This window comes from Camellia sinensis, chromosome 5 (assembly GCF_055761805.1).
Source record: "Camellia sinensis isolate YWXY chromosome 5, ASM5576180v1, whole genome shotgun sequence".
In the NCBI taxonomy this organism is placed as follows: Eukaryota; Viridiplantae; Streptophyta; class Magnoliopsida; order Ericales; family Theaceae; genus Camellia; species Camellia sinensis.
Genome location: NC_138965.1, coordinates 85,166,739 through 85,189,371, shown reverse-complemented (window position 1 = coordinate 85,189,371; position 22,633 = coordinate 85,166,739). Strand labels below are relative to the sequence as shown.

Genomic DNA, 22,633 nt, shown 5'->3' with positions numbered 1-22,633 from the left:
GATTGGTTTGCATGCATTTGAAACCAAAGTTGCATGCTTGGTTCTTTGGGCCATCATGCATGGAAATGCGTGATTGGTGGTCCAAGAACCGAGGCGCATGTCCCTTTGAGTCATTACAATGATAAGAGACATGGTTGGTGCATACATGCCTTGAAATATGCTGCCATGCCTTGTTTTGCCCTCTGTTGCTGTGAGTTGCAGGTTCTGCAGGAATACTCTGCCGACCGGCAGTGTAATGTGCCGACCGGCACCATTTTCTCTGCCGACAGCTTCAACTTTGTGCCGATGGCCATACAACACTGCCGGTGGAAATTTCATCTAGCCGGTGATGATCCCCTCTGTCCAAGGATGTAGTCCTGAGGTTTTGACAACCTCCAGAGGAGGAAAGGGAGGAAAACAGAGGCAGCTTGCGCATGGCGGCGCGCTTCTCGAGACGTTTTACTGTTTTCCTAAATTAGTTAATTTGTTAATTAATTAATTTGTAATATTTAATTAGCTGGTGTAGTTAATTAATTTGTAATATTTATTCGGTCCCTCCGAGCGAGAGCAAACCTATAATAAGTGTGTGTGGGTGGTGTGTATGTCTTCCAACCTCACTTCTTTCTTCCCTTTTATTTACCTACTTATGATGGTAGATTAGGGCACATTTATTTTAGCATACCTTATGCTATGCATGTGTGCATCCATGCATTTGTATTACATGCATTAGGCTCGGTACATCACGCTAACTGCATACGTATTTTCAAATTCCGAACTGAATACGTGATAATTGTGCATTTTCACATGACATGTTTAGGATAGCCGAGCCTATTCTAGCATCTTTGCATGTGTCGCATTAGCCATTTTTAACATGGACTTGGATCATGCATGTTTGCTAACAAGTTCTTTGTTTTGGCACGGAGTACTATGTAAGTATTTCCGCTTTAGCATATCACATGAGTGTGAATGTTATCATGACAACATGTTTAACATGTGGCTAGATGCTTATGTGTTATAATTGCTTGAATGCCTGTGGGTGAAGGTTGGATTGTTTGAGTTGGAAAAACTCGTTGAAATCCGTATTTTAGCCTACTTGCGAGTAGCAAATTCCAAACCATTTTCAAACCGAACGGATATGCAATGTTTATTCCCGAATTAGGCAATCTAGTCTATACTTGTTTGCTGTGCGCATAACATAATGATTCTAGGCTAATAAATGGAATAAGAACACGTAAAGTTTTCAAAAACGGATATCACGGTTAGTAGAGGCCGGTCTTCGGATCGGGCGAAAGGGGGTGCTCATAGCTGACCTTCCCCGATCGTACCCAAGCTCCCGAGCTGAGACAACTCCGGTGATGACGGACATGTGGCCTTCGGCACCGAGTCAGGGTTTCCTAAATTCTCCCATAAAAATTATTTAGGTGGCGACTCTGTATCTGGCAAAGCAGTCCATGTTTGGCACTACTTTTTCAAAAATCTGTTTCTCAAAACGATTTGCCAGATTTGGACTCTTTGGTTCAGATTAAGAACCGTGACACAAATTGAGTCCGAACTGTAGTAGCGAGGCCCACGTGGGCGCTGTTACAGTTTCTGGCGACTCTGCTGGGTATTTTTAGAGAGCTTGACTCGAACTCGTGATATCCTGTTTTGATCTCATTTATGTGTTTCTTTGCATTGCATGTGCATTGGTGCGCCTAGGAACACAGTGTTTGCCATCTGCCATTCCTGAACGGTTTGCCGGAGGCTTGCCTTGTCAAGGCATGTCCATAAGGCTGACCGGCTATGGGCTCTGACAGCATGGGAACACAAACCCCGGTTTACCGGGGCACCCTTTTTGACCATTCGACCTAGTGCATATCGAAATCCATAGTGACCATTCCAAACTAGGACAGGTTGCTCACCCGATGTTAGGTTGTTTGAAACCGCTGTGTGCGTAGTGAAACCCTAACTCCTGACAAAATAGGACAGGGAAACCCTACCCCAACATAGGGGTGTTTTGTTCTCTTTTACTTGCTATGTGCTTTTAGAGTGTTGCTCTACAGGAACGCACATGTCAGTTTGCAAGTTTGAGTATCAAACCTGGGGACACCAGTATCAGTATTAGTTGTGAGAATCAGTTATCCGCGGGCATTGGTTCAGCTTTCGGGAATAGTGACTTCTGGGAACAGTGATCAGCAGTAGGGTACAGTTGTTTGGCTACACCCGTGATTGATCAGTTTGGGCTGAAATGCTGTCTGTTTTTCTTTCAGTTCAGAGAGTTGCAGAGTTGATACAGAATAGTCAGTGTCTCCCCCTTTGCTGAGGCAGGATTTATGGCGGCACAAAATTCAGAAGAAGTTGTGGTTATGACAGCCGCACCGGAGCAGGGAACCACTCCGCAAAGTGAGGCCAGCATCAGTATGTCATATCCGCCCAGGATGCCCGTTGTGCACCCGGTCTGGGCTCCCCAGTTATACCAGGCTCGTGAGCCCACCACCTTCGAATTGATGGGGATGATAGGTGACCTCCAAAGGTCTGTGGCAGACCTCGCCTATGGAATGTCAGCTTCACCGCCAGCGGCACCGTATGCCGGGAATTTTGTACCACAGGAGCCCCCGCTACTGGGGCGGATTGTGATAGAGCTCAGCCAGCCAGAGGTGGCTTCCAGCTATAGCCACGACATGCCAGCACCAACCCAGGCCCTCGATCAGGCTGAGGCCAAAGGAAAGGACAAGGTAAAGATAGACGCCGACCCCATTGAGCAACTGCTGTGGGCAGTCGAGGCTTTGAAGGCCAGAGGGATGAACAAGCAACAAACATCTGCAATAGTGACCAAAGCTGTAGATGATGCTTTCCCCGCTCCAACCAAGGGCAGTTCAAGCCAGACAGAAAATCGGGATGGGCCCCGTCATGCCCAGACAATTCCTGTAGTTCCTAACCCTGCACCGGGGAAGGTTCAAAAGGCCAAGGCAGCGCCAGCTGATCCTTTCGCCAGCGCATCTGGCAAGAATCCTCAAACTGCAAAGTACCTGCCCCGAGGGCGCAGGGTCTTTCACGACCTCCACATGCCTTTGTCTAGGGCATTGCTGATATTGGCAAAGAATGGGCATCTTAAGCCTTTGGAGTCCCGGCCACTCCCGAAGAATCTCCCCGCCACTCATGATGCTACCTTGTACTGCGCGTACCATCAACAGTCCGGTCACAGTACCGATGGATGTTCCCGCCTTCGTCATGAAGTGCAGGATTTGATTGATAACAAGGTTATCCTACCACCCACCTCAGGCAAGCCCGTCACCACTCAGTTGCTGGATTTCGAGGGCTCAGATACTGCGAGTATGTAAAGTGAACCGCCTGCGGGCAACACTTGGTACATTTTTGATGAAGCGTCTGGCACGCATTTTTGAGCATCGGTGAAACCGAGTTTTGTAAATCTTGGCTTAGATGTCGAGTCAGTCTTTTGTTTTGAGTCTGTCTCTTTGTCTTGAGTCAGTCTTTTTTTGCTTAAGGGTCTGTCTTGTTGTACCGAGTCAGTCCCCGTTGTATATAATACCAGGTGATTCTGGGGTTGTTGTCCCGAACACCATTTTGTTTTGTAATTATTATCTGTTTTTTTTTTTGTTTTGAGTCTGTTTCTGCCGAGGAGCTAGTTGCACCAACAGAACCGATTGAAACAGCTGTTGCTATCTCACCTTCATGCTTGCTTTCAGCATAAGGACCAGAGAATTTGAGTGGGCTGACAGTACATCTCGCCTGCTCTCCTGTGTGCCCAAACTCATTGCATTAACCTAAGTTTTTCAAAAAACAAACTTTTGAACACTGCGGTGATGAAAACGAAGAGGAAGGAATTCCTCGGGTTTTGCAAAATTTTGATCATTTCGAGAGAAAGAGAGGCGTGCTAAGCCTTTTTATGAATGAAATCATGCTTGTCGGCGTGAGTACTGAGAAGGACCCTGGCCTGATCCAGATTGGTTCCACACTATCTTCGGCGCGAGCGATTCGTCGCCTTCTTAAAAACTTTCAAAAGCAAATGTTTTACGCAGCCCTGCGAAGACCTGTGTGGAATCGCTCTTGAGATTGCGCAGCCTAGGATCGCTCTCAGTCTCAAGATTCAACCTATTTGTTTTCCGAGTTTGAACCCGTTCAGAATGTTCAAAAAGTTCAACGGACAAACGCCATGGAGGCCCGTGTGGCCAGTTTCGAAACAGCCCTCGAGCAGGAGGCACCAAAGCCGAATCAGAAGGAGTAGATCTCGTCGGAAGATGCTCGTAGAGCAACCGGGATGGATTCTCCGCAAATCAGTGCAACAGCCGTTCTCCTAGATACAGAGAGGCCTCAATTTCAAAAAAACCATTTGGCATGGACTTGCTACACTTTTACCCTTTGAGAGGCTCGCTGGGCCGAAAACCTGGAAGGGCGGCCCAGGCAAAAGTTAGAGCAAGAGAAAAATACAACAAAAAAAGAGAAAAATACAAAATGAAAGATTGGAAAAAAAAAATAGAAAAGAAAAAGAATTGAGAAAGAAATAGAAAATGAAAAGAAGCTCGCAAGGTCGAAAACCCGCATTGGGCGCCTTGGCAAAAATAAGAGCCAAACAAAGTGAAGGTTAAAATACCCGAGTGGACCTTAACCGGAACTACGTAAGGCTTGATTCCCATGTTTGGGATACGTAGGCAACTTCATCATGAAGTCCAGCCCCCAACGCTTTCATAAGCATCTCAGTCCATGTAATGGTTTCGATTTCATCCCCAAAGTCCAGTGGCCGACACCCTTCAAGGTGATTGTGTCCATATATGTGCTGTGACCGTCTTCGTCATCGCTGTGTCTAAGAGCTCGACCACCACCAATGAAGACTGTCTGCGGATTGCTGCGGCACCATCCCAAACAAGGGGCAACTTTCCGTTGCCACAAGCCGTCGTGAGACGCCATTCAAACTAGGGGCAACTTTCCGTTGCCTCCCACCCCCCTTCAAACCAGGGGCAATTTTCCATTGCCCCCGATTCGAGGTTGCGCATCTCAAAGGGTAAGCTCCATGCTTGTTGAGCATTAGCTGTTTGAAAAATAGTTTTTGAAAATTTTTACTGAGGTTGACTATTTTCTCGAAAACTATTCCATTTTCCAAAACTGGACCATTGTCTTGGACCCCAAAAGGAAAATTTTCAGTACTTGCAGCCTGACTTGCATGCTTTTCAAATCAAAAATCGAACAAGTACGTTAATCCGACTCTCATTTTGATCAAAACTGTTTTAGTAGAAAGCAAAAACAAAGAATGGTTAAAATGATGAACTAGGGGCACAGTTGAGCCAGGCGTTCTGTCTCTCCCCCGTCATCGACGTACTTGCCAGAAGAGCACTCTGCCCGCCGGAAGAATAGCTGTGAGCTAACGGCATCGGGCGTGAACCCGCAACTTTCTATTTATCCATCAATCACCCCGGGGAGGGATTGAAAAATGAGAGATATGAAGAATAGAGAGGTGTAAGTTGAGAGAAAAGTGAGGAAAAGGGTTTTGAGAGAAAATCCGAGCTTGAAAGTCGAGTGATGTGAGGATCACAAATCAGAAAGGGTGGGAAACAATACCCAGATTGAACTGGCTCCTCGTGGTCTGAGGTCCCCCATCTTCGTTTACGCGTCTGTGTGTCGTGTCTCTTTCATTTGACGGTCTCGTCTTTTGTTTCGAGTCTTTTCCGAGCGTGTCTCGTTGTGTTTAGGTCGTGTACCTCTTTGTTTGAGTCCTCCCCGCTGTGTTCAGTTGTAAGCTCGATATCCCGGTCTGAAAAACCCTCATTCGATTTCAAAAATCATCTATGCTCAGAATGCTGTGCCATTCTCTACATTTGAACGTGTCTCGACTCCAACCGGTTCCATCTTTGAGGTCCGACCTGTCAGATTGGGCCGTTTGTTCAGAATTTGCCGTGTGCAGAATGAATCGAATGCTGTGTTATGGGCTGTATGCAGATTAATCCCCAACAGAGTAAGGGCTGTGTGTCCAGAATTAGGCAGTGGGTTGCTTGGGTTATTTTGCTGTTGGCTGTTTAAGTCATCTGATTATTACAGTGCAAGTGTTCAATTTTCAGACAGCCAATCAATTCCATTTACATTGAGGTGTAACATGATGAGATGCGATGCAATGCATGAAATGTGTAAATGTAAGCACTTTTTCAGATAAAAAGTCTGTTTCATTTACTTAGCTTTTCAAATGTACAAGTTTTAGAAACAAAAATCTGCCTGCGGCAGTACAAGGTAATCTAACTACCAACAAAAGGAAAAGTACAAAGAAGAAAAGATAGCAAAAATCTGCATCTGTGTCGATCACTCCAAGGGCCGTCAGTCCGTCCTGGTCCTCTTCCTGGATGAAGGTCCAGGGGCATCATCAGCGTCGTCGTCAGAGCCCGAGCTAGAATCGCCTCCGGTCTCCTCCTCCGATGACCCTGCCTCCGCCTCTGACTCCTCGTCGTCGTCATCGTCCGGGACTGGAGCTCGCGAGCTACTCCCGACGTGAGTACGCCCTCCCCTGGTACGGGGAAATATCCTGCCCTCCTCATCTCTCCCCCGAGCAGGGACAGAAGGTCTAGCTGGAGCACCCCCCGCCATGGGAATCTGGAAAGGAGGCTGAAAAGTACACAAAAAGGGAAATGCATCAGTACACTGTGAACAGTTTAAAGGTGCAGAATGCAGTGTATGAGTACAGTGTATGAATGCCGTGAGCAGTTTATCAGTGCAGAATGCAGTATGTGAGTACAGTGTAAGAATGCTGTGAGCAGTTTATCAGTACAGAGTACAGTGCAAAATGCAGTATATGCAGTGTGTCAGATGCTGTGAGATCAGTGTATCAGGTGTTGTGCCGTGCATCAGATTATGCAAAGCAGTGTATGAATGGTTTGAGGCCAGTGTCAGAAGGATATACCGGTATGCTGTAGACGGCTAGGAGGTCAAAAGTCCGCTGGAGCATCCCCATCATCGAGGCATTCATCGCCAACGACTGACGGGTGTACTCAGAAGAAGCCTACAAAAGTATCAGATGCATCAATATTCTGTGGAATATCAAACTGAAATGAAATGACTGTACGAAATGCAGTAGAACATACCGGCGGTAAGTCGGGGATGTCAATGAACTCGTGACCAGCCGGTGGAGGGGTGAAGGGGATCTGATAGGTCGACCCACCCTGCCCCTGGAAAGTCAGTACAGCAGGCAGGGCAGGCCAGCCAGCTCCTCGTCCTCCTCGCACTCCGCCCCTGCCACGGACCCGGGCCCTCCTCGAAGATCCAGCCCCTGCTCCCGCTCCGGCCCCAGTCGCCGATGCTACAGGCCTGGCCCCCTCTGCTCGACGGCCGCTCAAGGGACGCATCAGGTACGTCCGCACGTACTCCTGATAGTCGCCAGTGCCTCGGAAGCCGGCCTCCTCCCAGCCGACGGAGTAATCATCCAGCTGCTCAGCGGTAAGCCCCTCAGTCTCCCTCATCTCTGCAGGAGGGTGAGCCGGGACTATCTGCTCACGTAACCCCAGGGTCTGACGTAGAAAACGCTCCCCCAGGTACCAAGCCCGACAGACCGGGCCCTCTAGCAGAATCCGGAAACGCGAGGTCTCCTCAGCACCAGGGAACCGACCTCGCATCGCCGACGGCAAGGAAGCCCATGGCCGCCATGTGATCTGAAAGTAACAGACAGTTTGTTATCTACTGTTATTGAAACATGCAGTGGGAAAGCGAAGTTAAATAAACTGTAAGTAAAGCATACCTCTGCGGGGGTGATGGTGTCGAAATATCGGCGGAAGAAGCCGAACGTCTCTCGTGGTCGCCGGGTGCATCTCTCGTCAAAGCGACTCGAGAAGGGAACAGTCGGAGGAGGCTCCGCGACTGGTACGGGTGCAAGCCTAGGGAAGTAGGCGTAAACCCACAACTGCAAAACAGATGTTAGTACGACCATCAGATAAAGCAGAATATACAGAATAAAGCAGAAATGGCAGAGCCGTGTGTTGAGCCGTGTATTGTGTGCAGTGTACAGTGTGAGCAGTGTGCAGTCAGTGTAAAACAGAATGTATGTGTGTGCCGTGTGTACAGTATACAGTGAGTGTAAAGCAGACCACAGTGTGTGCAGTGTACAAGAGTACAGAGAATATCGGACGGAAATGAAAAAGCGGAGAAGAAATGTACCTCCCAAGCCCGCCAGTAACCTCCAAGTAGCTGGCCGCTGCCGCGCGAAGCCGAGCTCATATAGCCGTACAGGGTGGCCAGAGCAGCGCCGCCCCAGTCATAGTGCAGAATGTCTCGGACGTCCACCAGTGCGCTGAGAAGGCAGAGAGGCACGGTGTTCGCCCGGTCGGCGAAGATAGTAGTCCCGAACAGGAACATGAGGAAGCCGCGGGCATACCTCTCCACGTCCTCCTCGGTCATCTGCACCTCCTCCCCTAATGCGGGCTGGACCCTGAACTGTGCCTCGAACCAGGAGTATCGGACGAAGCCTGGACGAGCTAGCGGTGGCGCCTCCCCCAGTAGATGGACCTGAGCGGCGGTCCACTCATCCATGTCGGTGTCAAAGGGGATCGGATCACCCCCTACCCCGATGCCTGTGAGCATCGAGAAGTCATAAGGGGTCATCGTCATATCCCCCGCAGCAGAAAAATGGAAAGAATCGGTGGTGTCCCACCACCTCTCCGCCAAAGCGGCGAGAAGAGGTCTGCATGTGGAGAGCCTAGAGAGCCCTCGGCAGAAGGTGCCAAAGCCTGCTCGGTCCACGATGCGCTGGACCGCATCAGGGAGCTCGTCATACCACTCCCGAGCACCAGTATTCCCATACCCGCGAATGGTATGGGAACCCTCCTGCAAACAGAAAATAACAATGGCAAGACAACATTCAAAATGCAGTTTTGAAAAGACAGATATGGCATGTATGCAAGTTTGTCAGATTCAGGCAAATACCGGGTGCCGGTGTGCTTACAGTGAAATACGTGTGCTGTGTCAACGTGTTTGAGTGTTTCAGAATAGATGTAGCATGTGTGCAAATCTAACAGATTCAGACAAATACTGGGTACCAGTGTGTATGCAGTGGAATACAGTGTGTGCCGTGTGTTTGGGTGATTCAGGACTAGTGCAGTGTGTGTGCATGTGTCAGTCTCAAGCAGATATCAGTTGTATGTATGTTTACAGTCAACTACGGTCTACGGCATATCAGATTTCAGCAATTAAAGAATACAGCTAACTATGGCAGTTTTGTATCCTACATTGCAGAAAATAAAGCAGAAGATGAAGAGTTACCTCGGGAGTGCCGAATGAAAGGTGGGAGGTAGGCTCGCGTAGTAGTAGCTCAGGCGCCGCGTACCTCTCAAAGCTCCGGAACTGACGCAGGCCGTCTGGGGGCAGAACGTGGATCGCCGGCCGGTAGGTCGCCGGGTCGAACGGGCGCTCGCTCAGTGGTAAGAGCTCGACCCCGGGATCCATCTCGTGGTCCGGGGGAGTCCCGCCACGTGGAATGTCGTCCGCCATGTAGAGAGTGGTGTGAAAATGGCCCGAAAAAGGAAAATCGGGTCGGAATACGAAGAGTCAACTGAAAAGTCAACTCCCGAGAGGGTCGGAAATGGCCGGGGAGGCCGGAATGTGAAGAGGCACGGAAATGAAGAGGAAAGTGAGGGGAACAAACCCCGAGAAGGCGAGAACGCCGAACGAGGCACCGAAACGAGAATGTGATCGGTGGAAAATGTCCGAAACGCGAAGAGGATCGCGAATCCGACGACGAAACGGGCGTAGAACGCGAAGAAACGAGCGAAAAATGAGAGAGAAATACCCTAGAGAGAGAGAGGAAGGGATTTCGGCGGTGGAGAAGTGAGAAAATAGGGCATGAAGCCCTATTTTATAACACCCAAGGTGAAAAGACAAAACTGCCCCGCACCAGCAACTGTTTGCCGGTCGGCACTTTTTTGTGCCGGTCGGCACTTTTTTGTGCCGATGGAATTGTTTTTGTGCCGATGGCCGGCCGGTGGCCTCATCTTTCGGCCGGTGGGGTTCCCACAACCTTGTTTAGGCCATTTGAGAAGTTTGTGGTCTTCATAGCGCAAGAAAGTGCAAGAAAGTGCATCTCCGACGCTCAACCGGTCTCCGTTTTGACCGCGGGCCGTGTCTCCAGTGCGTGGCACTCAAATTCGTGCAAGGTGTATCCTTTTTGTATCCTTTTAAATTCAAAAGTTGCCCCATGTGTGTTGCGCGAGTTCATCACACTACTTCTGTGCATTGCATCGCGCTGTCATGCGCCACACATTTGCATTGTTATGCACATGTTACATGCGTTGCAACACGCACCCCTTTGCATTGTCGTGCACATTTCTCATGCATCATCATTGCATTTCCATTCCTTGCATTGTCATGCATTCCGGAATACGTGCGTTGTTGCGCATTTAAGCCCGTTTACATTCCGTGTGGCGTGCGTGTCACACTGGTCATCGCACTGTTTTGTGCATTGTATTGTTCACGCTGTTCTGCGCATTGCACTATTTTGTGCATTTCAAAATTGTTCGCGCTGTTCTGCGCATTGCACTGTTTTGTGCATTTCAAAATTGTTCGCGCTGTTCTGCGCATTGCACTGTTTTGTGCATTTCAAAATTGTTCACGCTGTTCTGCGCATTGCACTGTTTTGTGCATTGTATTGTTCGCGCTGTTCTGCGCATCGCACTGTTTTGTGCATTTCAAACCTCGCGCTGTTCTGCGCATCGCACTGTTTTGTGCATTTCAAACTTCGCGCTGTTCTGCGCATTGCACTGTTTTGTGCATTTCAAACCTCGCGCTGTTCTGCGCATTGCACTGTTTTGTGCATTTCAATTTCGCGCTGTTTTGCGCATCTCATTGCATTTTGCATGCATTCCATCGCACTGTCCTGTGCACTCGCGTTGCCTAACGCATTGCGCTATTTTGCGCATCGTACCGTCGTGCAATACCGCCGGTCTGGCGAGACCTTAAACACGCATGGTCTGGCGAGACCTTAAACACGTACGGTCTAGGAGACCTTAAATCCTTGGAAGGTGTAAGACCTTTAGTGTTCGCATTGTCGTACACTTCGAGAGCCGCGTGTTGTCGCGCATTCCATGCAACATGCATCACTTGCATCATTTGCATTTCAAAAAAAAAACAAAAAAAAACGTGCATAGTCATGCATACATTTTGCATTCCGGTCTAGGAGACCTTAAATCCTCTGAAGGTGCAATTCCTTCGGTGTTTGTCGTGCCCGAACGACTTTTCGGTGGTCTGGTAAAGCCACCAGTCTGTGCTTGCGATGAGTTCCTAGAAGACCAACTGGGACGGTGGAAACTAGAGTTCGAACGGCTTATGCCTAGAACGCAAAGGTTCGGGAGTTCCGAGACTAAAGTCTGGTTTAAATACCCAGAGGTTTACCCTCGGCTTGAAATTTGTATGGAAGCCCCATAGGTTGAGGCGGCATGTCTACGCCTCAGTTCTGGATACTGAACCAACCTAGTATATCACCCTGTTGGTAAGATAGGGAAAGTTGCAATCATAGTCATTGCATCATAGTGCATTGTCATGCATTTGCATTGTAGATTGCATGCATTCATTGCATCACCTTCCGCCTATGGCTTGCGCCTTTCCAGGTTGAGCTTGGTCTGGTATGTGTCCTTACTTTTCATGTTAAAACACAGTTCTGTATGTGTATCGCGCCGATTCCACGTTGATATGTTGGTTGAGGGTTGCGGCACCTTTTCTGTGTTGCACATGGCTCGTACGTGTGCATGCCTTTCCTAGGCAAGATTTGGTTTGGCTTGCGTGCCATATCCATTGTATCCATATCCATTCCATTGCATATTTGTAGATATTGCATTGTAGATTGCATGCATTCATTGCATCACCTTCCGCCTATGGCTTGCGCCTTTCCAGGTTGAGCTTGGTCTGGTATGTGCCCTTACTTTTCGTGTTAAAACACAGTTCTGTATGTGTATCGCGCCGATTCCACGTTGATATGTTGGTTGTATGTTGCGGCACCTTTTCTGTGTTACACATGGCTTGTATGTATGCATGCCTTTCCTAGGCAAGATTTGGTTTGGCCTGCGTGCCATATCCATCCATTACATTGTAGTGTAATTTTTGCATCCGGCATTAGGATCGTAGTCCTTTCTCCAGCGGGTTGTTTCCCCACTTATGTCGATTCCACCCAATACTTGTTCTTGCGTCTGTCTACAATACTCATAGTTCAGTTGACCGTTCTATGGTAGACAGACTTGTTACCTCCATCAATCTATTTGACATAGGTGTGGTTTCGAACCGTTCGTGATTGGATCACGATTCAAATGCTTTGCATGTAGCTTGCATTGTTTTAAATACATTGCATCTTAATTTTCATTTGCATTGTTTATACATTGTTTTGTATATATTGCATGTCGTCTTGCATCCATTTTGCATTGTCATGCATGTTGCTAACAATATTGTACCTGTTAAGTTTGTTTTCTTTTCAGGCACGATATTGTATGTACGGTTCATTTGAAGCTGGTGCAACCAGACGAACCGGACAGGTATTGTATCTCCCGAGTGAGACGTATTGAGAATTCCATAATTCTCTTACATCCTTTCTGCATTGTAGTGTAGTTTGGTATGATAGCTTAAAATTGTCGCATGTTTGCTTCATTACAGCTTTCTTTGCATGATCATAAGTTATGCTCGGCTTCGTGCATTGTCTTGCATTTTGCCCCTGCCTCCGGGCGCATATCTTATTTGTCTTGTATGTTTGTCTGAGTCTTCGGCCTTGTCAAAAATGGGTCGTCTCTGGGCTTTGACATTCACTCCCGTCATTGTTATGACTTTCGAGTTCTGTCAAAGAGGGGCAACTGTAGACACCCCATTTTTGACCGTCCTCAAGACTTGGACGTCACTGTTTGAACACACGGTGATCTTCCATGTTTGTGTTCGTTTGGAGTTCCCGGAGGTCTCGGCTCACGCGCCTTGCCTCAGGATCCCCGAACTCGACCGTTTAGTGTCTGGTTTTGCACCAAACACTTGCATCCTGCCTTGGAAGGGCAGGGTGGGGCTTGTAGACCATCCCCACCCATCACCGGCAGTGGCTAGATGCCACCGGCTGGTTTTTGCTGCCACCGGCAATATTGTTTGCCGACCGGCACTCTTTGTTGCCGGTCAGCACTATTTTGTGCCGATCGGCACTTTGTTTGGCCAAGATGGCATTTTTTGCCGGCCGATTGCTGTTCATCTGCTTTTGCAGATATTTTTAGACAGCTGTATAGCTTTTGCTCCCCTCCATACACGTGTATGGAGGGATCTCCCTCTTGCAAAGCTTGTCTTGTAAGCTTTACAAGAGGCATATAGAGAGGAGCTCTCTCTAAGGCAAAGAGGAGAGGCTTTAGACATTTTTGAGGAGAGAAGACAGAGGAGAGCTCTGGTTTTTCCTAGGGTTAGGGTTAGATACACTCACCTATCTCTCTTTTCCTCTCATTTTGCACACTAGGTGTTTTGTGTCTCATTATTGCACACAAACACCTAGTGTTTCACCTTGCTCTTGGAGCTGAGGTTATAAAGAGTGTGTTTTGAATTTTTTGTCTTGGATTCATGCTCAAGGAGGCCATTGGAGCATCTTTGTTGAAGAGGACTACAAGGGTGAGAAACTAGTCCTTTTTTCCCCCTTTTTTGCATTGATTTTCTACTAGTCTTAGAGCTGTTTTTGTGATTATTGTATAACATAAAAAAGTTCTATTTTTAAGCCCTCTTTATTGTTTATTAAGAGTGTTTTGTTGTTTGATGGGTGTTGACCACCCTTAGGCCTCAAAAGGCCTCATTTTGAGCCATTTTGTGCTAGCTCCGGGATTTTGGTGTTGAGGTCTCTTCACCACTGAAATCTTGAGGGATTTCAGTGGTGAAGATGATGCTTTGAAGTCCCAAGAAGGAGAGGGCCACCCCCTCTCCTTGTTGTCCTTAAAAAGGACCTATTTTGGCCTCTTAAGGAAGCCTATGCTTGAGTGTCTGTTGAGCATATTTGGTTTGTTTTTCATGCTTATATATCCATGATATAACATGATTTCAAGTTGGTTTTGGAACTCCATGCATGTTTAGCATAGTTGCCATGTAATACCCTATTTGTGCCTTAACATGTTCTAGGTTGTTAGCCTTTGTTGGAGCATGTTTTAGGCTTCTATTTGTGAAGTTTATGTGCTTATTTTGCCATGTTTTAGCTCTGTCCATAATCGTTTGGGTTGATCTTTGCATGCATTATATAGCTCCTTTGTATTTGGGCTCGTTGGCCTTGAGTATGTGCATGTGTAGCATGCCATCTTTGCATTGTTTTGATGATTTGGAATCATCCTACATGCTATTTCAGTCCCATTTCCATGCTTGTTGGATTGCCTTGCATGTCTCTTTAATGCTTTGAAAGCATGTGTTGCAATGCTCCATGTTTTGGCCATGGTGTATGCCTTTGTATTTGGGCCACTTAGATGCCATCTAAGGAGTCCTTTGGCCTTGTTTTAACATGCTAAAAATCTGTTTTTAGTTGTTTAATGCATGCCATGTTTGGTCATGTTAAGTGTAGTTCAATGCCTCATTGATTTGCTTTGAACACTTAGGCCATTTGATGCATGCTTGGCTTGATTTGTTGCTTGGTTTGGCACCATGTATTAGCATGATTTCAAGGCTTATAATGCATGCTAATTGTTCATGTTTGTCCCTTTCAAGTGTGCTTGAATGTTGCTTGATTTGTGCTTAAGTGTTGGTCCTTATGTGCATTTGTGTGTATGCCATTTAGCCTTCACTCTTGAGCACTTTTGGCTACTGTTTTAGGCCTATTTTAGAGCTGCCTAATTCATGTATAAGTCCATCTTGCCATCCATTTGCATTGCCCTATGCATGCTTGTATGCTTGCATAAGTTAATTGCCATGCCATGTTGCATTCCTAGCTTGTATGCCTAGGTTGCATTGCATTTTGCATGCATGCCTTGTTCCTTGAATTGGTGATAGGGATTGGGAGTTTGTTTGATTGGTTTGCATGCATTTGAAACCAAAGTTGCATGCTTGGTTCTTTGGGCCATCATGCATGGAAATGCGTGATTGGTGGTCCAAGAACCGAGGCGCATGTCCCTTTGAGTCATTACAATGATAAGAGACATGGTTGGTGCATACATGCCTTGAAATATGCTGCCATGCCTTGTTTTGCCCTCTGTTGCTGTGAGTTGCAGGTTCTACAGGAATACTCTACCGACCGGCAGTGTAATGTGCCGACCGGCACCATTTTCTCTGCCGACAGCTTCAACTTTGTGCCGATGGCCATACAACACTGCCGGTGGAAATTTCATCTAGCCGGTGATGATCCCCTCTGTCCAAGGATGTAGTCCTGAGGTTTTGACAACCTCCAGAGGAGGAAAGGGAGGAAAACAGAGGCAGCTTGCGCATGGCGGCGCGCTTCTCGAGACGTTTTACTATTTTCCTAAATTAGTTAATTTGTTAATTAATTAATTTGTAATATTTAATTAGCTGGTGTAGTTAATTAATTTGTAATATTTATTCGGTCCCTCCGAGCGAGGGCAAACCTGTAATAAGTGTGTGTGGGTGGTGTGTATGTCTTCCAACCTCACTTCTTTCTTCCCTTTTATTTACCTGCTTATGATGGTAGATTAGGGCACATTTATTTTAGCATACCTTATGCTATGCATGTGTGCATCCATGCATTTGTATTACATGCATTAGGCTCGGTACATCACGCTAACTGCATACGTATTTTCAAATTCCGAACTGAATACGTGATAATTGTGCATTTTCACATGACATGTTTAGGATAGCCGAGCCTATTCTAGCATCTTTGCATGTGTTGCATTAGCCATTTTTAACATGGACTTGGATCATGCATGTTTGCTAACAAGTTCTTTGTTTTGGCACGGAGTACTATGTAAGTATTTCCGCTTTAGCATATCACATGAGTGTGAATGTTATCATGACAGCATGTTTAACATGTGGCTAGATGCTTATGTGTTATAATTGCTTGAATGCCTGTGGGTGAAGGTTGGATTGTTTGAGTTGGAAAAACTCGTTGAAATCCGTATTTTAGCCTACTTGCGAGTAGCAAATTCCAAACCATTTTCAAACCGAACGGATATGCAATGTTTATTCCCGAATTAGGCAATCTAGTCTATACTTGTTTGCTGTGCGCATAACATAATGATTCTAGGCTAATAAATGGAATAAGAACACGTAAAGTTTTCAAAAACGGATATCACGGTTAGTAGAGGCCGGTCTTCGGATCGGGTGAAAGGGGGTGCTCATAGCTGACCTTCCCCGATCGTACCCAAGCTCCCGAGCTGAGACAACTCCGGTGATGACGGACATGTGGCCTTCGGCACCGAGTCAGGGTTTCCTAAATTCTCCCATAAAAAATATTTAGGTGGCGACTCTGTATCTGGCAAAGCAGTCCATGTTTGGCACTACTTTTTCAAAAATCTGTTTCTCAAAACGATTTGCCAGATTTGGACTCTTTGGTTCAGATTAAGAACCGTGACACAAATTGAGTCTGAACTGTAGTAGCGAGGCCCACGCGGGCGCTGTTACACTCGCGGAGGCAAACACGGCCAAAGCCTTTGATGCCCTCGAGTTGAAGGCAAGGAGTTGTACGCTGATGAAGCCTTGAAGTTTGAGAATCGAGGCTTCAAGAACGGATGGCTCAAAGCTTTGGCCGCCGCCAAGGTGACTCTGGATCAGCCAATTCCCTATGAGCAATTAGAAGTCGAATCACTGGAATCAGATCCAGAGGACTTGGACTTTTGATCGGCCGTTTTCATAATAGATTTTCCTCTGCTTTTGTTCATTTTGTTAGCTTTTGTTAGCACTTTATTTTGGACTTACGCCATTTTCATGTATAAAGTGAATGTACTCATGCAATTTATTAATGAAAATACCCATTCTACTAATGAATGTGAATGATTAAGCATTGAGAAACTGAAACGTGCCATATCACCACACCAAAAATAAAAACATGAAAAGAAATCGTTGCGGAGCCGAATATATTAATAAATCTATGCTTGCCCCATTTGACCATTGAGCATAACCGCCGAATACATGGACGAAGCATGATCATGAGGTCAAGTGGGGCATTGTCCTAATTCGGAAAAATGTCTGAAGAGAAGCCGAATAGATTAATAAATTTTCCCTTGCCCCAGTTGATCACTGAGCATAACCGCCAAATACATGGACGAAACATGTTCATGGTGTCAAGTGGGGCATTGTCCTAATTCAGTAAAATGTCTGAAGAGAAGCTGAATAGATTAATAAATCTGCTTTTGTCCCAGTTGATCACTGACCATAACCGCCGAATACATGGACGAAGCATGTTCATGGGGTCAAGTGGGGCATTGTCCTAATTCGGAAAAATGTCTAAAGAGAAGTCGAATAGATTAATAAGTCTGTCCCTACCCCAGTTGATCACTAAGCATAACAGCTGAATACGTGGAAGAAGCATGTTTATGGTGTCAAGTGGGGCATTGTCCTAATTCGGCAAAATGTCTGAAGATGAGCCCAATAGATTAATAAAATCTGTCCTTACCCTAGCTGACCACTGAGCATAACTGCCGAATACATAGAAGAAGCATAATTAATTAGCTGACCGTGGGCGCGTCATAATTGTTGCAACCATAATTAATAAGCGGGGTGGCTAGGCGTGTGTGGGGCCTGTGGCCTTTTTAAATAGAAGCTTCTTAGACCTAGAGCATTGCGTCGACTTGAGTAAAATTCATATGTCCAGCAGAGTATTCTTCAACAGTAGAGGGGAGGGAAAGACGTTCGCTGAATTGGACGTAGAAATGAACCTTGGAGCTGGTGGCGAAACCTACCGAAAGGGTAAAAAGGTGTCGGAGGAACGAGGGAGGCATCGATCACCCCGTCGTCGAAGTAGGTTCCCAAGAGGAGGTGAAATAGAAAAATCACCAAGGAGGGAGATATAACCAGGGAACCCAAGGACTGGGAGTGCTCATGCCTCAACGCAAAACGAACCGAGTAGGCCACTGTGCCCTTTAAGTTTTTCGGTGTTTATTGGGAACGAGTCAATGACCGAAGCAGACTCGATTATTCGCAACTTGAACGTGGCAGTAGAGTTTACTCGGCAAATGTTTCTACCCGAAGTGTAATAATCAATGAGCGGACGGGGTGACTACGAAATTTCCAGAGAGGGCACTCATGGAGCGGTTAAAGGACTCTACAACTCATATGAGATTGGCATGCACCTTCGAGTTGCGCAAAGAGAAATTAAACAAAAAGGCGAGCAGATTTAGAATTTGGAGCGCTGTGCGAAAAAGGCCGAGAGTGAGCTTAAGAAAAGCCAAGACTGCCGAGACTCAATCGGCAAACGGGACAAACTCTGTTATAATAGACAGAGTAAACTAGCGCCTGCTTGATCATGCAATAGCCGACCAGGATATAGCAAACATGTTCGCAAAATAAGCGATAAGAATGCGGGCCTATGAGGAAGGTTTTTTTGACGGCCGAAAAATCGGCATTGAGAAGACTAGAGAAAAGTTGGCGGATGACGTTTGTCGATGCGAGAACTGTGGCTTTAAGCACGGACGGACCAAGGCTTTGTAAGCTGCTAGTATTGACTCGGCATCGTCATTATACCAAATTTCAAGCTTCCCTTTGAAGCTTATGATGCCAAAAAGACTGATGATGAAGAAGAAAGTCTCAGTCCAGAGAAGGCCTGGATAACGAGGAAAGTTTTTATTGTACTCTTTATTCTAGCAGGATCCATGTGCCTGTAGCAAGAAACCATGTGTTATTAGAAATAAATATACATTGTGCTTATTTACTTGATATTGTGGTTAGCCTTATCCAAACTAATAGCCTTGTCCAAACTGTGCTGAATGTGGAACTATGAGACTAGAACAACTTGCTTTTAGCTTAATCATGTCTTTTTAGAATAGCTTGTTTATTGAACTTTGACACTTGTAATTTGATTATTAACATATGTCGATTTCGTTAATTTTGATCTTAAAACACTTACAACGGGCGCTCCAAAAGTTGGAGACTTGTTTAGCCAATCGTGTTGAGGGCTCTTGGAATTCGGAGGTTTATTCGGAGGATTTGTAATGGCTAAACGTGATCAAGCACAAGGATGCTCCGAATTCAGAGGATTATTCGGCCAATAGTGCGGAGCATGAAGGACACTCCGAATTCGGAGTCTTTGTAATGGCCTAACATGATCAAGAACGAAAGGCGCTCTAAATTCGGAGGCTTTGTAATGGCCAAACGTGATCAAGCACGAAGGACACTCCGAATTTGGAGTCTTTGTAATGGCCTAACGTGATCAAGCACGAAGGGTGCTCTAAATTCGGAGTCTTTGTAATGGCCTAACGTGATCAAGCATGAAGGGCGCTCTTAATTCGGAGGCTTTGTAATGATCTAACGTGATCAAGCATGAAGGGTGCTCTAAATTTAGAGGCTTTGTGGTGGCCAAACGTGATCAAGCATGAAGGGTGCTCCAAATTTGGAGGCTTATTCGGCCAATCGTACCGAGCACGAAGGGCGTTCCAAATTTAGAGTCTTTGTAATGGCCAAATGTGATCAAGCACGAAGGGCACTCTGAATTTAGAGGCTTTGTAATGGACAAGCATGATCAAGCACGAAGGGCGCTCTGAATTCGGAGGCTTATTGGCCAATCGTGCCGAGCATGAAGGGCACTCCAAATTCAGAGTTTTTGTAATAGCCAAATGTGATCAAGCACGAAAGGCGCTTCGAATTCAGCGGTTTATTCGGCCAATAGTGCCGAGCACAAAGGGCGCTCCGAATTCAGAGTCTTTGTAATGGCCTTAAAACGAGAAGTCAATGAGAAAGGCATACTGTATTGCTAAGTAACTACATAGATGCTTACATGCTTGCATAGCAACAAAAACAAAAACGGACTAGCATATTGAACAATACAAGCTAGTTTAATGATAAAATTTACATAAGTGGGTCAAATTCCAATGTCATGGCAATTGAATTTTCTGAACGTCGATACGCTCCCTTGGTGGCAATCGAATCAATCTGGTAGGGCCCGTCCCAATTGGAGCCTTGTTTTTCGTCTACCGGGTTTTTAGTAGCAGGAAGCACTTTCTTGAGTACCAATTTTCTAGGAGCATAATGGCACAGCTACACAAGTTGGTTATACGACTTGGTGAGCTACTACTAATATCGCTCCATGTGCACAAGAGCTCGATCTCGGTATTCCTCAATCAAATTCAGATCTAAGGCCAAAATCATGTCTTTATGCCCTGTGTCAAAAGCCTTTGATTTCAAAGTGGGCAGGCCGATTTCAAGAGGGATGATAGCCTCTGTCCTAAAGCACAAGGTGAACGGTGTTTCTCCAGTGGACTGCCTCGGAGTGGTACAGTGAGCCCACAATACACTGGGAAACTCTTCAACCCACTTGCCCTTGGCTTCTCCAATCGTTTCTTGATTCTGTCGAGGATCACTTTATTAGAGGCCTCGGCCTGACCATTGCTTTGTGGATATGCCAGCGAGGAAAAAAAGGGCCGAATACCGTATGTATTACATAACTCTTGATAGACGCCACAATTGAATTGGGTGCCATTGTCGGATATAAGTGCTGTAGGTATGCCGAATCCAGTTATAATATTTTTCCACACAATGCATTTAACATCAATATCTCAAATATGAGCCAGTGATTCCGCTTCGACCCATTTCATGAAATAGTCCGTTACAACGATCATGAATCGTTTGTTTCCCGGAGCTCGAGGTAGTGGTTTGACGATGTCAAGGCCCTATTGGGTGAATGACCAAGGACTAGTGACGGAATTTAATTCTTCGGTAGGCAGGTGAGTTAATGGGGAGAACTTCTAGCATTGTTCACACTTTTTTTCGTAGTTCTCGGCATCAGTACGCGTGGTTGGCCAATAATATCCCTGCATTACGGCTTAGTGGGCCAATGAGCGCCTTCCAGAGTGGGCACCACAACTACCTTCATGTATTTCGACCAAGAAGTCCTCAACTCTGTCTGGGAGAACACATTCCAAATATGGCCCTGAGAGAGATTTTTTGTAAAGTCTTCCCTAGGGATCCAGGTAATATCATAGGTCTTTATTCCCCAACTTGTGGGATTCTTTCTCCTTTATTGGCAGCTGTTCTGAGGAGAGAAATGCAACAATGTGGTCCATCCAACTCGGTCCTGAGTCAATGATGTTAACCTAAACTGGTTCAGGAGAAGTGATACTCAGCTCTAGGATGAATCCTACTTTAATGGTTTGTTTGATTTCCGAGTTAATGGCAGAAACTAGGCAAGCAAGGGCATCTACATGTGTGTTCTGATCTTGAGTTATCTGATTTAGCTCGTGGTGGTCGAACTTCATGAGCAAGGAATTCACTATTTTCATATAGGCTGCCATTTGGTTGTTCTTAGCCGCATATTTCCCTTTTAACTGGTTGATGACTAATTTTGAGTCATAGAAAACCTGCAACCGCCTGGCACCAAGGTGAAGCACATTACGAAGGCCGGTTAGCAATGCTTCATATTCAACCTCGTTATTTAATGCATTAAAACCCAGTTTGATTGCCTACTGGGTTATTGCCCCTTCGGGGGTCATGATTACTACGCCTACCCTGCTGCCACGTTGGTTGGATGATCCATCACAATACATCTTCCAAATGTCTCCAACATACATTCTCCAGTCTGGTTGAGGTTGAGGGAAGAGTTGGTCAGACTTGAAGTCGGCATGGCACCCTGTAAACTTAGCTACAAAGTCGGCCAACACCTGCCCTTTGATGGCTGTTCTAGGAAAAAATTGGATATCATACTGGCCGAGTTCCAAAGCCCATTTAGAGACTCGCCCCAATGCTTTTATGCTACGGAGCATTGGTTGGAAAGGACAGTTCGTTAGTACCCCTATGGTATGAGCCTGATAATAGTGCATCAGCTTTCTGGCAGCCACCACAAGAGCTAGGATGAGATTTTCTAGTGGTAGGTATCGTGTCTCAGTGTCAACCATCGCTTTGCTTATATAGTAAATTGGTTGCTACTCCTCGAGTTCTTCCTTTAATAACACGGTGCTGACTGCTCGGTCGAATACTGCTAGATACAAGATGAACGGATTTCTTGGCGATGGGGTTACCAAGAGTGGCTCTGAACAAACATAAGTTTTCAAGCCGTCCAGCGTGACCTGGTGTAGACACCCCATTTTTGACCGTCCTCAAGACTCGGTTGTGCTTGCAGGTACATCCAGCCACAAGTTCGATTGCTCATCAGGTATTCGACTTTCGCGGCGGAACGTCACAGATTCGAGCTTTCCAGACCCTGTATCCTTTCTGCCCCATTCTTGGATCATGACTGGGTCCTTTCAGAATGTGTTTCTTGGTGCACTGCCGGCCACCTTTTGGCCCTACCGGCCTTCACTTTGTCTCTGCCGACCATTGATTGAGCCTGTCGGCCATCAATGAGCCACTGTCGGCCATCCCTGATGGTTGGCAGCACCCCTGTCTCAGCAGGTTTCACTCCAGATCTTTTGAGCTAGTTGGAATCCTTTTACCTGCCCTCCATGAAGCTCTTGCCAAGCTTCTTGAAGAAGCTTTGCATTGTTTTTCTTCTATATAAGGAGAGAGCCTCTCTCCTTAGCAGGGGTTCAGCATTTTTGAGAAGAAATATATATATATATATATATATATATATCTCTATATTGTTGTTCATTTGTGCCTTGAAGTCCATTTTCCTTGCACT

General features: G+C 46.2%; 1 protein-coding gene across 1 annotated transcript; it reads right to left on the bottom strand.

Moving 5' to 3' along the window:
* Nucleotides 1-21,110: 21,110 nt before the first annotated feature.
* LOC145791505 (uncharacterized) lies at nucleotides 21,111-21,908 on the bottom strand. Its single transcript, XM_082871860.1, has 2 exons — nucleotides 21,522-21,908; nucleotides 21,111-21,440 (listed from the first exon to the last, which is right to left on the bottom strand). Exons 1-2 carry the CDS (start codon nucleotides 21,906-21,908, stop codon nucleotides 21,111-21,113), a joined length of 717 nt encoding a protein of 238 aa, XP_082727986.1.
* Nucleotides 21,909-22,633: the final 725 nt, after the last annotated feature.